We start from the raw sequence: 17377 nt of genomic DNA, 5'->3' as shown, positions 1-17377 counted from the left end.
TTTTCCACTGAGGGGCTGCAGTGTACAGGTCAGTAGGCTGAGAAATCTAGGAGAGATTGAAAAATTGCTGCAAAGCTTCATTTCCTAGGAGGAATGCTTAAAACACAGCATTTGCTGAGATGTCTGATCTGATACAAGATACTCTAAGGCAGAACTGGAATTGCTATATTTATTGAACCAGCTCCTCCTCAAACATACATCACCTCATTAAAATTATTACAGTGTGCAGATTCATTCTGGCTTTGCCCTACTGTACCTGTGATTGATTAGAAAACTCAGGAGACTGGCTGTTTAATGGAACTGTGATTTCAGGCTTGTTTTCAAGATAATATAGAAGTCATACTACTTGAGAAATAAAATGTGATTGACCTCATAGGAGCTCTGTAATAAGAGATGATCAAAGTCTGGATTTATGTGATGATATTTTCTCTTTAAAACAGTAAATAAAGCAGTCTTCTCTTCAAAGCCTGTCCCCATCTGGAGTTAGTACTTGAGCTCTGAGTTTTGAGGGAAGAATTAAGTGACAGTTTCTCACTGTGCTCAGTAAGCCTATTGGTAGGTTTTTTCACCTGCTAATTTAGTAAAAGCCTTACTGGAAGCAGTGTGGTGATTACACCAGGTCATTTTGCAGCTATAGTTAACTTCTGTGTGTTAAGGAGAAAACCTGGGCCAGACACTGGTTATGCATTTGTCTCTGGGAATTTCACTCAGTAAAAAATCTGAAGTTGTCTCTGAGCAGGTCCAGATCAGGGGTCTACCTGTAATTTTCTCTTACAGATGATGAATGTTGTTGGTTGTTTTGTTTTTTTTTTTTTTTAATATCTTTTGCTTTGGAATTTCCTGTGACTTTCCAGTGCCCTGTTGATGATTAACACTGCCTTTCCCCAGGGAGAAATATTCATTAGATGATTAGATTAGCAAGTCACTGGAATTGGATTAATGTAAATACTTCTTGTAAGTGAAGCAGGAAGGGTTGGCACAGTATCTGCAAAGCTTCTGCTGTCAGCTCTGCAGGAAGGTGGAGAGGAAGAGCAGAAGTGAACCAATCCTTAGTAGTTAGGGGAAAGCTTAAGTGCTTTCGTTTGCAATAGGCAGTGAAAGCTGCAGAAAGGATTTCTCCAAAGAAATCTGCTTATGAAGCAGTGCTAGCCAGTGCTGGTACATTCCTCAAAAAGGAGGATCGACATGCTCTCCCTTTACTACAGCCTTTTCACTGTAGCACACAGACAGACCTGGCATGGAACGGGGGCCATGGCAGATTAAATGCACAGATGTGCCTTTGTAGCTTATGATGATGATGATGATGATTCTTCCATAATAAGATTTTTGACACAGCAAGGTTTTTTGATTTTAAACTAATCCTCTTATATAACTCAGTTACGTTCTTTCTCTTGTCCTGAATATTAATCTGATTTTCAGATACTCTTTATGGTTTTGTTTCTGATTTTTTTGCATTCGTGGGGATGAGATTCAACTGATTACAGTAGTTGTAGATGGCAATCACCTGATCAAGCATACTGTTGTGATCTCTTGAAGATAATCACTAAAAATATATCTTCCTTAATCTCCTTTGCTGGATAAGAGAAAAAGAGAAGGATTGGAAAGGGCAGTGTGCCGTGGGTAGTGGACCGACTGCATGCACTACAGGTTGCTTTCCCTACCTTCTTCTGAATAGAAATGCCTTCTTTCCCCATCTTAAACAGCTTTGGGAAGCTGTGTGGATCAGGTGAAGAACTGGTGCTGGAAAAAGTGAAATTTCGAAATTCAGTCAGAAGGATGTCAGTAATTGAGGATGGGAATATTGCAGAGGTCTTGTATCTCATTCCTAAGCAGAGCTTGCTGAAGCAACTGCCCTACTTGAATCCAGATGACTATTACTTGTGTGAGCAGTTATTTGACACTCCTGAGGATCTGGGTAAGTGAAGACTGGCATTGGATCTTGATTTTTGGTTGGTGAATAGACTAAATTGCTTTACAGTTACCTTATTTTTAGCATAGCAGCAAGATAGTTTATGACAGTAAGTGTGTTCAGGTGTGGAGAAATATTTATCACTGACAGAGAGGAAGGAAAGAATAATAAAAAGCCAAATTAGAATCTGGATAGTCAAAAGTAGTTGATGGACATAGATGTGGCTCTTTCTATGTGGCCATCCTGGGACAAATGGGACCGTAAACTTCAGAAGTATTTAAGCTAGAAAAGTACCTTTTGAAAGCACAGCATGCTGTAGTAGTGTGTTCTGAGCTTTCCTAGGTGGTCTGTAAAACTATATTCCCTTTTGTTTGTCTTAAAGTTATTGCCAAGGAGTATCATTTGAAGCTGCCTCATTCTTGAATTGGAAGAAGTGATTAAAAGTCTTTCTGTGTTCACCTTCTTGTCACTTGTGAATGTAATAGACTTCTGTTGTACGTTTCTTCCAGGTACCTCCTTTTTCAGCATAAGAAATCGTAATTTATTTAGATGCCATTTGTGCAGGAGTCAGTCCATGCCTTTGATTATCCTTTTATATGTATTTTGCTAATTCTGTTATAACCCTTGGAAAACTGGGGAATAGAACTGCGTTCAACATGTATCATAATGTGGGTATATGTGCAGAGTCCTAACAATGCTCCTTGTTCCTCATGGTAGTTGCTGAAATTTGGTTTTAATTAACATTGAACACTGGTTTATTACTTAATAGAGCTATCAGTGGTGGGAGAACTTATATCTGGAATTCGTCAGCTTAACCAATTTGTTACAGTCCGTTACAAATTTAAAAAAAAAAAAAGTTTTCTGGAAACTCCAGTCTGTGAAATTGGCTATAAATGTTAATCTGAAGCTTTCAGATAAATTTCAAAGATTTTTTTTCTTCTAGGACTTGCTTTATGGACCTCAGTTTTGATAATCCAAACTGCTTATGTGCTGGAATTTTGCCTATACTTAGAAGATCAAGAAAGCTGCCACATACTTGTCACTCTGTGCAGCTCCTCAAAAATTTTAATACTGGTTGTATTTGGTAGGCAAGTATTCTTCAAAGATTTACTTTGGTGTATGTCACTTTTTCTTATGTGCAAAAGCTTCTGCTAGTCAGCTCTGTATCCAGTGAACTTCACGCTGTAAGAATAGAACTGTCCAAAACCCATATGCTGTTTCAGGTAGTTACTGCTTCTGAGTAATCATTTTCTTTTTAAAACAAAAATTTTAATTAAAGTGTTGCTAAAACATGAGGCAAATATATAATATAGCTGTGAACTAGAAAAAGCAACTATCATTCTCCATTGCCAGCCCCCACAGTATTTCACATTGGTATTCTGGAGAAAACTTCAGCACACACATTAGGCATTTTTATAAACCACAATTTAGAGGTGAAAATTATTTGAATGAAGAGTGACCTGCTGTATGAACAATTCATGCAGGGCTCCAGAGAAATTCTTTGCTATTGTAGCAAAGTGGGAGCGACCTTTTTGCACATGTGCAAATTTCTTCGAATTTATATGGGATTAAACAATCTAGAAATCTGCAATTCTGCAGTTCTTCACTCATTTGTAAGCAATTACAAAGATAGGGGGACAGGTTCTGTTTAGCATTATGCTGCAATAGATAATGCAAATAACCACTGGGATTTTTTTTCCTTTCATCCTACAGCATGGGTGCTGCTGTTCAATAGGGTGGATATGGTGGTCCTGCTTTCCAGTGCTGTGTATAATGCTGACTGAAAGGTTGCAAGATGTCTGGTGTCCCATCTTTCTCCAACCTGTGAAGCAATCGGAATCAGAATCTCATCTGCTTAGAACAAAACCAGTGGAATGCTTTTTGAAAACCGCCTGCTTGTAAATGCTGTATGTGACTTTAAGATGCAGAACACATAAGACTGTCTCTTAGGCCAGCTTGTGCTGCTTGGGGATTATAGTCCCTCAAGTACTACAAGATTTAGCAGCTTAGAAACCCTGCTGGAAGACAGTTTGCTGTCTCTATTTGGCTTTGCAAACAGAGATTAGAAATTACACTGTTCAAGGCATTTGGAGACTCACTAATTATTTTCCTTCCTGATTGTATGTGGATCATAACCATCAGGAAAGGCCCATATTTTAGGTTTTTGGAAGGTCAGGAATTATCAACAGGTGCAGAGCTATTTAGTGGTCAGGAGGTGAGCCTTTGGAATCTCATCCATTTAACCCATGACTTACTTTTACTTAGGACTTGTATCCTGAAATTTATCCCCTTCATAATGGGAATGTTGGAGGTTAAACCTATCTCATAAAGTTAAATGGTAGCATCATACTGACAGTTAAAAAATACTCTAAAAATGGAAGAAAACTTAAAACAAAAGGAGTTGAAAAGCAGCTCTGAATCACCGAAAGGACCCTCATTTTGTATTTCTCTTGATTTCATTTGGCCAAAGAATGATGAGCCATCTTCCCTCCTGTGTGTAGGGGAGAAGGTAAGGATGCTTCCCATTAGAGAGGTTGCCAGTCGTAGTTTGCTGCAACAAAATCTGTCTTAGCCTGGTTCAGGACATGGCTTTGATTTTCTGAAGGCAAGACCCTGTGGAAAAATGTCAGGACTAGTAAGAGTCGAAAATTGGTTGCAAAAGAGCAGTGGAATTCTAAAGAGAAAAGTGGCTTGAAACTGTGTGATGTTGCTTCTTGTACCAGATACTGTCATCTGTCACTTGTACCAATGACACCTTATGCAACCCTCCAAACTGATCACTCTTTGGCTGCCACAGTGATACACACCTGAGGGAAAGGAGATATACACCATATTACCTAACTGACCTCTTGTAGGAATTTAGTACCTCTTTATGTAATGGTCTTTATTTAAAGCATCACTTGTGAGAATGGCTGCTTCTGTTGGATCATGTAAAGGAAGACAGAAGGAACTAAGAGGATGAGAAAGGCATGCGAGGAATCTGGAGAGCAGGAAAACAGCCTAATGGGGAGATAGGAAGCAAGCTGGACTGGTGGAAGAAAATCTGTGAAGCACCAAGGTCCTATTTACCCTTTACTGGGTAAAACAACTACCTGGGTAGCTGGGACCAAAGAGTGGTGCTGAATGAATTTAAGTCCAGTTGGAGGCCAGTCACTAGTGGTGTTCCCCAGGGCTCAATACAGGGGCCAGTCCTGTTTAATGTAATTATTGATGATCTGGAGGAGGGGATTGAGTGCACTCTCAGTCAGTTTACTGACAACAAGTAGGGCAGGAATGTAGATCTGCTTGAGGGCAGGAGGGCTCTACAGAGGCATCTGGACTGGTTGGATCAATTGTATGGGGATCAATAAGATGAAGTGCTGAGTCCTGCACTTGGGTCACAACAACCCCATACCTCATTCAGAGAAATGCAACTGAGCTGGGGAAGGGTCTGGAGCACAGGTCTAATGTGGAGTGGCTCAGGGAGCCTTGGAGGTGCTTAGCCTGGAGAAAAGGAGGCTCAGGTAGAACTCTATCAACTACCTGAACAGAGGTTGTAGTGAGGTGGAGGTTGGTGTCCTCTCCCAAGTAACAAGCCATGGGAAAAGACAAAATGTCCTTAAATTGCACTAAGGGAGGTTTAGATTGTATATTAGGAAATTTTTTTAACCTGAAGGGCTATCAAACATTGGAACAGGCTGCCCAGGAGAGGGGTGAAATCACCATTCCTGGAGGTATTTGAAAGATGTGTAGATATAGCACTTAAGGACATGGTTTAGTGGTGGACTTGGCAGCATTAGGTTAAGAGTTGGACTCAAAGATCATTCCAACCTAAAGCAGTCTATGATTGTATTGCTCTTTCCTTGGAGGGGATGTAGAGAGGGAGGTGCTGGTCTCTTCTCCTGATATCCAATGACAGAATGCATGGAAATGGTTCAAAGCTGCACCAGATAAAGTTTAGACTTGACATTAGGAAGAATTTCTTCACTGAGAGAGTGGTCAAACACTAAAATGGGCTTCCTAAAGAGGTGGTCAATGCCTGAAGCCTTTCAGTGTTTGAAACATGTGAACAATGCCCTTAACAGGCTTTAACTTGGTCAGCCCTGAATTAGTCAGGCAGTTGGAGCAGATAATCATTGTAGATAATCCAGTTGAGATAGTCTATTCTTTTTTATTCTATGAGAAATAATAGTCTGATTTTTTGATAGTAGTCTGATTTATGAGAAAGAAGGTCTGATTTTTCTGTGTGTGTATTTGCAGAGAGGAGGGGTCTGAGGGATCAACATGGTGATATGAGGGAAGACACAGAGGCAGAGTGTTCTTGAGAGGAATGGGCTTTACAACTTTGAAATAAAATGTCCAGTTATAAAATACTAGAGGAGGATAAAACATTGGAATCTTCACATGCTGTTTTACATTTAAGCTCCCACATATCAGCTTTCTTGCATTAGTAGGGTTTTCTTGCTGGACTGTAGCAAGAAAGCTGGAGCCCCCAGTCAGGAAATAAACTCTCTGTACCCCACTGCCATTTTCCGTTCTTAGTACCAAGGAGTGCCCAGGATCACCCTAAAGGATGCAGTTTCTTTAACACCAATCCCTATTGTTACTTGAACAGAAAGAAGGAAGTCACAAATAAAAAAAAAACAATTCCTATTTTAATCTTTGGTCTTACCTGCTAATGGTGTTCACAGTAGATCCCCACAGAATGGATACTTGGTGTGACCTACAGACTTAGGATTTTAGGGGTGCTGTGTGAACTTGTCAGGTGTCCAAAGCTAAGCAATCTCAGATGTGGCAAGTGGTGATGTGTGAGAGGAAAATCCAGGTTCTGTTGTCATTGTAGTAGGTGGTGCTTTTTAGATGCAGAGAGGTGCTGAACAGACTGCTCCTGTACTGCAGATAAGGTGGTTCTTCTTTTTGATAGCTTTTCAAATTGATTCCTTCAAGTGAGCAATCTCTCCTGGCCTCAGTCCCTATAATATATTTTTTTTAACAATGCTGACTTATATGATTGAACAGGGAGCATGTTTTTAAAATTTGTGCTAATACAGATTTAGGAACATTATTTCATCCTTCTGCATGACAATGTCTTAATTCAAAATAGTCCTGATAAGTCACCTGAATGGTTTGAAATTACCCAGTTGAATTTCAGAGACTAAAAGTGTTAAGCGTGGACTAGCACAGGTAAGAAATGGAAACTAACACACACTGATCCAGAAAAGTACATGGAGGATAATGATGCTTACCACAATGTAAATACAGATTGACTCTATAATACTGCTGCCATTCTTTTTCTGTGATCTTATATATATATGTATATTCTGGGCTGTGCTATATACAGCAGCCAGATAATTTTTCTCTGTTCCTGACACTGAAGAGAACTCTGCTGGAAGCTGTCTCTACATTTGAACATTGCATTTTGAGAAAGGTACTGATAAATTGGAGGGAAATTAGTAGAACACAGAGGGAATGGTATTAGCAAAAAAGACTTATGAGAAAAGATTAATGGAATTAGGTTTGCTCAATCTAGAAGAGTAGTGATAAGTGAGGGATTTAGTCAATCTTCAGATGAGTTAGGGATTCTCAAATGGAGATATGTTCTGCATTGTCCTGAAAAGCACAGAGAAGTATTCTTGTGAAAATTACTCAGTAGCCGTTTCGTGTTGAGGAAGAAGTATAGCTGAAACTCCATCTCTGTTAGGTGCTAATAATCTTTGGTTCTCTAGATATGCACAGTTAGCTTGGAGTTTTTTGTTTTTAATGAAATGTAAAAAGAAAATGTAATCAGTTAAGCTCAGTTCTTCATCCTCTGCCCATTTTCAATATCTCTACTGCAATTTAATCACTGCCACATTTTTACTTAAAATATTAGAACAATTAATAGCTTCTTAACCCTTGGCTTCCTGTTTCAGATTTCTGGCAGTCCAGTGCTTGGATCAGTCTAAGCTAATTGGCTTAGTAGTAAATCAGTGGTTTAGCATTAATCTGCATTAAGGGAGCATCGTTCAGAGCAACTGAATTCACCTCTGTAGGGTTCCACTGTTCCCTCTCCTAAATTTTTTGTTATCTGTAATCCCCTAAACAAGAGCAGAATTGCAGTTCTTACTGTTACTAGGTGCTAGCAAGAAAGATGAGCTAAATCAGCTGTAAGTTGAAAGAAATAATGAAAATGTTGTGGTTCCCTCTGTGCTATGTCCATAGGCAATAGCAACAGTGTGAAGATTGTTAAGAGGAACTGAGGCAAAGATCTCCCTTGCTCTATAACTCCATAATACCAACGAGTGCAGGCAGCTCTGGCTGGAAAGCACACGTTGTGGCTGCACACTCCCAGTGGTGTTTACAGGGAGTCCTGCCTTTGTTCTGTATCTGATGGAAACTTCCTCCCCGTGTCCGTCATTTGCAATTGCATAACCTTGGTATTTTGATCAAACAACCCGAAGAGAAATGCCACCCCCTTCCTGGGCAGGGTTGCAGCAGGACAGCAGCTGTGGCTCCCCTCCAGTGCTGGAAGGGGCAGGGGAGCGGGGTGTCCCCTCTTCCCGCGGTCTGGGGGTGTCCAGAGCCAACACAGCCTTTGCAGACAGGACGGATACAGGTAAATCTGAAATGGAAGCTGGTCTCGAGCTGAAGAAGTTCTGGTCTTTCTGACAGCAGATAAAATACTGGTGGCACTGGGATGGGAAAAAGAGAAGTAGAAATTGCTATTTCGTCTGCTCTAAAAGCTGTTCCTTGGGCCTTCTCTGCTTATCCAAAAGGTGAAATATTGGGGAAACTTCAGAGCAGAGAGAAGGGCATAGGAAATGGCTGTCATCACTCACTGCAGCTTTGATTTTGGGGCATGGAGGGAGTAGAACAGGAGTGAGAGGCTTGGTGTCTGGCTTCCCTTGCTTCATCCACTCCCATATGTCCCCCATGTACTGGTTGAGGAGAAGATAAATGCTTATTGCTGTTGGCTCCTTCTCCTTCTTTATGCCTGAGAGGTGGGGATATCACTAAGTAGACTTTTGTATGTAGAGACCTTAAAAGTGGCTCTTAGTTTGAGAGAATGATGGATGCTTGGTAGATCTCTGTGGGTAAATAGTTGTTGGGAGAAGGGAAGACAGGGAAGCAGGAATGTTCTTTACCCAGGTCATGCAGACAGGGTGCAGCTGAGAGGGAAAGAAGATGATGTTAGAATGGGTGATTGTGATTACAGGTTTTGCATTATCCTGCTTTTGATTTTTCAGTTATTTTCCTTTAGACAGTGGGTCTTTATGGTAGGATGCAGAAACATGTGGTATCAGGGGTTGTTCATCATTTATTTGTTACCATATGAATTAGGCAGTGCAGCTGTCTATGCAGTTTTCAATGTGAAACATAGAACCATTAAACTTTAAAATGCAGAAAGCACAAACCAAATTAGCTTATTAGTATAGATCAGTACTCGGAAGATTCCATATTGTTTATTTCTTAAGTTGTCAAACTCTCTTTTAAAATATGTGACTCTTTCCTTTGGAGCAGCAGTAATAAGCCCCTAGATGGGTGTAAACTGACTGTGAGCAGCAGCAAAATGGCTTTTGTAGTTATTGTTAAAAAATTCCAGTTGATGTAGAATTGGAATTACTTGGTTTTGAATATCAATTTGTTTTATGTCTACTTAATATTGTTATAGTGATCCTACTATTGAAACAGCAGCAAATAATTTAAAAGAAAGCTTCAAATATCTTTTTTCACATTCAAAAAAGTGACCTCCCTATCTTGCAGATAAAATCAGAGCCACTCCAGAAGCTGGAGCGAGGTGATAAAAAATTTATGTGTTGTAAAAGCTTGTTTGGATATATTAATGTTACACTGTGCAGCCAAGTTGTATCTATTTGGAAAGCATCTTTTTATCTTTTCTTTGAGCTCCTCTGTTGTTCATTTGGTAGGACACTGGACTGTGAAATACATGTTGGGAGTGAGCTACATTTGCAGGACAGATTTAGGTGCCTTTTTTGAGAGTCCTATTTATAGTTCCATATGGAATCAGAAGAGAAGGAATTTTTCATTTGGCATAGTAAATATTGATTGGTCCAGTTTAAATGTAAGGGTGTTATGTATCCAGTGTCCACATAGTGGGTTGCCTCACCTTCAGGGATGATGGACTTGCTTTGCTTTTCTCTATATTGTTGAGACATACGCTAAAGGTTAATGTTTAGTGAGAGACTCTGTGACGTCTCTTGGCACTGCAAGACAAAGAACTTGTTTCTTTACTCTGCAAATTAACTGATTGGCAGGAAGCTGCTTCGATCTGGTGTTTCATGGACCTCTCAGGGAGAAGTTCTTTAGAGTAGTGAGTCTTTACTGCATTCCTGCTGATTTCACTGAGCCAAAACCTCCCAAGACAGGCTGTGGGGGTTACTCTACACAGTTAATCCAATTCTGAAGTGGATTTTCAGTATCAAATCTCCTTAACCTTAGGCATGCACAGTAAAGCATGACACTTGCATATATGCTTTCCTGTTGGGGATTCCTGCCTTCCTGCGAGTTGTGGTTTTCAGCAGTAATTGTGGTTACTGTCAGTGATGGTTATCATGTTTTTATCAGCGACAGTATTGGTTGGGATCATGATTTGGCTAGATAAATTCCATTTATAGCAGGTGAATAGTGATGATTTCATATGGTAGTTTTTAAAAACAATATGAAGTTTAAACCATTGTCACTAGATCATATTACTGTACTACAGCTCAGTCCAGTGCCAAGTGTGTGTGCACAGTGTAAAAGTTGACACAGGTGTGAAGAAAGCATGATCTCCTTTCTATGGGTTAGCAATAACATAAGCCATTTGGAAGCCAGCTGTTCTATCAATAATATAAATGTTTTTTCAGAGGTTAATGTTTGTACATACCTGCAGTCAGAAGATTACCCATATGTTTGGGGCTACTGCAAAGCAGTATAATGTATATATTATATAATGCAAAGCAGTATAATCTTTTCTCATCTATTTTTAAAGATGATCTGATGGTTTCAGGTGCTTTTTTATATAAGATGTGTATTATAAGCTTCTTGATATTTAGAGCAAAGTCAAGTGTATTGGTTTCCTTATTTTGTTTTGCAACAAATTAGACATCAGTCTTACTGTTTTATCTGCATTTTGCAGACTATTACTGTTACACAGAATAGCAGCCTACTAAGAAAATCCTACTGTCAAGAACCTCAGGCTATCAAATTTTGCTTTAAGAAATCCAGACCCCTTAGTAAATCCAAACCTCACAAATGTTTTTTTCTTGAGGAGTATTTAAAGAATATGAAATAGTCCTATTAAAAAAGCACTAAACCCCTAAATCCTGACAGATCAGAACGAATACATTATTTATTTTGCTGAATCAAGTGATTGATGTATCTTCTGAAATTTAATTTTGTTTACTCTAAAAGAATGACAACACATGATTGTAAACACGAATATTACAGCCTGATTGAATTCCAAATGGCATGACACAGGCTACAAAGAAAAGCCCAGCATAGCAGAAAGAGCCTGGGTAGGACCCAGGCCATCAAGCATTATTTACTTAAAGATCAGTCTTATTGGTAAGGATAACCACTTACTGATTACAGTTATCCTAAGAAGTAGGATTGCAGGACCATAGTATGTCCTGAGAAAGAACCATATTCTAGTCTGGTGGGTCTGTGTATGCTCCTCTAGACTGTTTAAAACAGTGATAGGGCAACACAGAGGATCTGCAGTGGGGAGTTCAGTCTTTGGGGCCTCCTTAACATTCTGCTGGTTCCACACAGGGCAGCGTGGTGAGGAGGTGGGGTTGAGCAGGGCTTGGCAGCCTAAGACTGTTGCACAAGCTTCAGGATGAAGCTGTTACAGAGCAAAAGCTGTGGAGGGTATGGAAAGGCTGTAGGATGAGTATCACAGAAGAACTTTTACTGCAGGCTTGGGAAGACTTGGGTTGCTCAGGGGGTAGGTAAGAACCTGGAGAGACAACAGGTCAACATGTGTCTTACTAAGCACCTTGTCTTTCTTCAGGAGCAAACACAGCTATTCACATTTATTATGGGGAACAGTTTGGTTAGGTACAGGTTGAGTGCTGCTCATTGGGTTCTGGTGAATCTGAAAAACTCTCCTGGCACCATCGGCTTTCCCGATCAGTTGTCTGTTGTCTTCTTTGCTGCAGTCCTTAAGGAGCACTGCTGCTCCAGCTGCTTCCAAAAGATGGAAAACCTGTCAGCTGTCCATGTGGCTGAGGGAGAGACACCAGAGGATTGCTGGAGGAGGGTATGCTCAGGAGAAACAGAAGCCAGGAAATACTTAACCATATAGCTTTTGAGAATGCTTTCCCATCAGGGCACTGGGACCACTGCAGGGTCACAGGGCTTTTGCAAGAAATCCCATATTGACATTATTGGTTTTCATCTAAGCAGGCACAGTTAAGTCAGGATAACAATTAGAGCACTCAGGAGAGAGTGACATTTCCTTTTGGGAGAAGGGAGCATTTTGCAAAATGCCATAATCAAGACCTCGCAGAAGTGATGGCTCTCAGTTGACCTAGGTTGTACAGTGGTTAAGCTGTGGAAGCCTGGGGCAGCCTTTCTTGTCGAAACTGTTCCAGGCTTGTTGCTGGAAGCAAGAACATTAAACAGAGGGTATATTCCTGGGTTTATTTAGTAGAACAACTTCTCCTCTTTCCCTTTCTGTTTTCTGCCTGACTTTTTCCTTCATTGGTTGATGAACGAGAGATACCAATCCATTTTGAAGAAATATTATAAAAACTGTGTGCTGATACTTCTGAGCCATGATCTCATCTGTGAAGAATGAGTGCAAGATAAAAATATGAAAGCCAGCTTTTAAAATGAGAATAACAAACCTTAAATCATAGCTAAACTGCTTAGTATCTTACACATACTTTTGCAACATTATCAAAGTACAAGAAAAAGGAAAACAAACTGCTTTAACTCTTTCCCTTTGTGGAGTGATCTCAGCTCTCATGCCTCTTGCTGAATGCACAGACTATTTTTCACCAGAAAATAACAGCAACATAAGCATGTTGTTTAGCTATAGTGTACTCTTTGTGACTCTTCCACCCATGCCGTGTTCAAGGGAGACTGTATGTAGTTTGTACAGTGCAAAAGTTGTTTAAAGAAAAGGGGTTGTTTTGCTTTCCTTTAAAATATACACTTCTAAATAACAATAAGTACCAGGAGATTGTTTCTAGAATTGCTATCTATTCCTCTTTCATCTCTAGGATATCTGAGTAGATTCTGAGTTGTACAGCAGGGTAAATTTTAGTCTTCAGGCTTAAAACAATGAGATTAAAACCAAAAACCATCCTGGTGTAAAGAGATTTTGTTTACAATACTAACGTCTGCTCTTTGTATCTCTTTACTCAGGAGCATATTATATTTGACTCCTAAATCTCCAGCATAATTTACTGCAGTCTGTATTTTTAAATTTATTTTTACGTGCATGCTGCTCCAGTCTAACATTGCAGCTTTCCTGGCTGAATGATGTGAGGAAAGGCTATGGGTGAGATGAGATACAGCAGTGCTAATCTCTAGCACATGTGAAAAATGGAGGAATGGACTCAGAGAACACAAAGTCCAGATACCAACAGGCAGCTTCTGTGTCAGCAGCTGCTGGAACAAAAAAATAAATTATAATCATTGCAAGCCTTTTGAGGGTGTCTGACGACACTGGAAGGGGTTAACAGTATCCATGGGTGTGTGTCCAGAGGCTGTGCTCTGCACATCAAATCAAATATTTATGAATGAAGGTCAGATGTGCCCCTTTCAGGGGGCTGTCCCCTAACTGTTTACAAAATACTGCTTGAAAAAGAACACGGCCAGGTTGAGTTACAACCTGACATCTCTGATGTGTCAGAAATGTGACATAATGGATTATGCCTCAGCATTGGTGGGGTTCAGCCCAGCTCCCCACTTGAGCCTCAAATGCTATTAATAGTAACACACTGAGTCATAGAAGCAAGAATGTCAGACTGCCTGGGCTGTGCTGCTCTTACACGTTAGACTGCTAACAATAGAAGGCCAGCCTAGATTTGTTAGAATAGAATAACTATTTTTTTCCAAGCATGTGCCTGTATCTCTGGCTATCTTTTTCTCTCTCTTAGTGATTTGTTTATTAAAGAATGTCACTGAATAAGAGAGATCTTACGGGTGAGGCAGACTGGCTTGTTTGATTTATTTCCGTTGTTCTGGGTGGCATTTATACAAAACATTTAGAATTTATTTACTGCAAATATTTTTAACACTGTGTGCGTGGTCTGATTTTTTTCCAGCAGGTATCAACCATCTGCTGCTCTGTCTGGCTGATGCCTACAGCTTGTTTCTTTACATTAATATCTCTCTCCCTATATATAGTAGCATTGAGAAGGAATTCCCTTGTGGAGGTGTGAGCAATATAATTGTAGGGTGCAGTATGAATGTAATTTCACTTCCATCATGTAATCTAAAGCACATTTTGCACTGAGTTGTGGTCAAGTTGAAGCTATCATTTAGTGAATTTGTCCATAATTTAGTGCCAAATATCTTTACATTTGACCCAGTTCTCTGCTGCTGAGGTCACCTCTCTGTCTTTTGCAAGTCAATTCATCTCCTCTTGACATTTTCTCCAATTTAAACCACAAATACTAAAGCTTATTGTCAAGGCAAAGGTGTGATGGTGTAGGTTTGCTTTGGTGAAGTCACTGGTAGCTAGCTAAAATGAGGAATGAAGTAATTTATAAATAAGGAAAAAGTGGCATATAGTAGCAGTGATAGAAGTTCCCCAAAATCTTGATGCTAACAGTACATACGTATTAAATACAAGTTGTTTTTAATGGGCATTCAGGGTTTTGGTTAGTCATATTTCCAATATTTTCTTCATAACTGTGAATAAAAAGATGCTTATTAAGGAAAAGCTTTGTTTCTCATCGGACTCTGACCCACGTCTTTTAATAGAAAAGAGAACCTTGCTATATGATGATGAGACTTGACAATATTGTAAAGGGTTGGTCTGTTTGTTTGGTTGGTCTGTCAGCTTATTGACCAGTCATTTCTCAGTAGAGTTTAGTGCCTGGAAAACCATAAATTCGAAGGACAGTTTGATGCCCAGATTCGACACTGATGCTTTGTCTTGTTGGGGATGTGTTGGGGGGGTGAAATTCCTGTGTCAGTGCTGCTGTTTCAATATGCTCCTCTCTTCTCAGTTCCCTGAATACCTACAGCTATCATCTACAAAGAATAACTTGGGTGTTATAGTTTACAATTATTTGGTATTTCAGAATACAACACTTACTTTGACCCACAGCAAAAAACTTGTCTGTGACACTCCTTGGCTGTGCTTCAGAACCCACTGAGTGGTGTCAGTTCTCATTTTTATTATTTTTATTGTTATTTCAAGTAGAGAATAGAGACGGTCTTCGCATCTTGCACAGATTACAAGTTACTCTCTTCTGTACTATGGTCAAAAGGCATTAAGACTATTTTTTAGCATGTTTTGTGGTCTAGTAATTGCTTTAAAGGTAAATCCAGGAATGGATAAACTGCTCACCGTGGAAATGCCACTGTGCTGCAGCCTCCCTCAGCATTAGCCTGTGTTCATCTTGTATTTCCCCTGTTGATCTTGGCTCAGTTCAAGTAAATAAAAGCATAGGAAACTCATAAATACCACTTTAGCTTTCTGTGTGCATTGGAACAGCTCTCTTGTTCTCCCTCACAACTCTTCACTTGCAGCCTTTTGCCAGTCATTCGGGAGCAGATTACATTGCCAGCCCCGTTCTGCGAGGGCAGAGGAATGCAAGGTGGTGTCAGTGGCTGGAAATTAGGGACGGTGGAATTCAGCATTTGTTCCACAGCGGCAGCTGTAGCTGGTCGCTTCAACACAAGGGGCAGAATCCAGGAGCAGGGTATGAGCTGCCATTAGCCATAGGCAGGGATCACAGTGGAAGATAAGAGGCACAAGAAGGAAAGAGACAAGTGATGAGCAATCGGATTTGATCAGACCTTCTGGGAAATCTGACCGGGGGAGATAATTATCTGGAATAAGCTGCCTCTTTTCTTTTTTTTTTTCTTTTTTTTTTTTTCTTTAAATCCACCTCAGCCAAACACTGCTGGAAAAGAGATTGTGTTTAAATTACTTCAGCTAATTCTTGCTGCTTCCACTACGAAGAAAAATTGTTTGCCATGGTGAAAGAAAAAGGTAATTATGTTTATTGATAGGCTGGAGCTGGAGCAACCTAATATGCCAGCCACAGTCACCTGAGGTTTAAAACTTCACATTTAAAATGAGCATGCTGTGATTGGCAGTTACTGTTTTCCTTTCTATAAAAATGATGTGCCAAACCCCGCAGTGGATTGCATTGATTATTGATGTACCTGCTTTAATAAGGCTAGAATCTGAAACACACCTTATTTAACATGTCTGCACAGCTGGGTTCCTTCTGTATGTACATGTTTGTTTGGTTTTTTATGTGATTTAACCCAAGTTTGCTGGTTTTTACCTGTATTTGCTACAGTTCAAGTAGTTTTGACCACTGAAGCATCTAGTTTAAAATTTTAAAGATAAACATTGATGTATTCAATTCTGGGCTTGAGAGGGTATATTTTAAATTTTAATGAATAAATGGATTATATGAGATTTTGCATAATGTTTGAATTTTGCAACAGTAAATTAGATATCAGTTTCAGTTACCTATAAGCAACATTTTAAACTTCCTACATAATAATTTGCTAGTTAAAGAATTTAGAAATGGGATCTTTCCTTGTGGTAATAGTGATCTATATCATATTATGAAGAAGTGAAATACATTCCAAGTTGTATTTGAGTAGTGGGTTGGATGTGGTTTTGGGGCATTACATTATCACAGATAGATTCAGACATAGTCGCTGTTTTGTGAAGAGGAGGGTCTGTGTTCTTTACTTTTGAGGACTCTGTAAAAAATAATGTGGGCTAAATTCAAACGAGGGAAGAAACCAAAATAAGAAGCAGTCATGCTGAGTAAAAAGTGGGCAGTTTTACAAGTCTGAACACCCACATTGAGACTTTTTTAAATGTTGTAAATGAAAAAAAAAGAGTGAAATTAGCTTCATAGATGATTAGATTGAGGAGACCAGGACAAATGCTTCAGTAGCCTGCCATGCTATGTCATAAACATTATACAGTCTGTTGACAGTTTTTGTTGATGAAAAGCAGCATAAATATTATTGACTGCTTAGTAGGTTTAGGATCCATTGCTTCAGATTTACAGGATCATTTCTGTAATGTCAATCATGAACTGTTGACCTCCTACCAATATCAGTAAGCCATACCAGGATGGTTTAAGTAGCAGTTTCACCCCAAATCCTTGAAACTGCAGGTTTCACAGTCATTTGAATGAACTATGTCAATCATCTTTTCAGAAAAATAAGTGTATTATCATTCAGCTTATCATAACTGTTGCTAGTTTTCTAAGATGCATTTGAAAATAGGGATGCTGATTTTCTTGAAGTGTACATAAAATACATCTAGCATTCAGGTTTGATCCTTAT

General features: G+C 39.5%; 1 protein-coding gene across 15 annotated transcripts in view; it reads left to right on the top strand.

Moving 5' to 3' along the window:
- Nucleotides 1–17377, top strand: part of ABLIM1 (actin binding LIM protein 1) — a 201083-nt gene that overhangs the window by 61054 nt on the left and 122652 nt on the right. For 4 of the 15 annotated variants that reach the window (XM_064663408.1, XM_064663401.1, XM_064663400.1 and 1 more), the window contains exon 1: nucleotides 1007–1915. The exons of 2 other annotated variants lie outside the window; for them this stretch is intronic. In XM_064663408.1, the coding sequence (XP_064519478.1) occupies nucleotides 1678–1915 (238 nt within the window). In that variant the 5' untranslated portion in view covers nucleotides 1007–1677. Of the gene's footprint in view, nucleotides 1–1005; nucleotides 1916–8117; nucleotides 8484–15257; nucleotides 16050–17377 lie in introns of those variants that run through there. 9 more of the 15 variants (XM_064663407.1, XM_064663406.1, XM_064663402.1 and 6 more) reach the window with 6 other exon arrangements.

Source organism: Pseudopipra pipra, chromosome 8 (genome assembly GCF_036250125.1).
Source record: "Pseudopipra pipra isolate bDixPip1 chromosome 8, bDixPip1.hap1, whole genome shotgun sequence".
Taxonomy (NCBI): Eukaryota; Metazoa; Chordata; class Aves; order Passeriformes; family Pipridae; genus Pseudopipra; species Pseudopipra pipra.
Note: the sequence above shows the minus strand (reverse complement) of the source record. Positions and strands in the feature narration are given on the sequence as shown.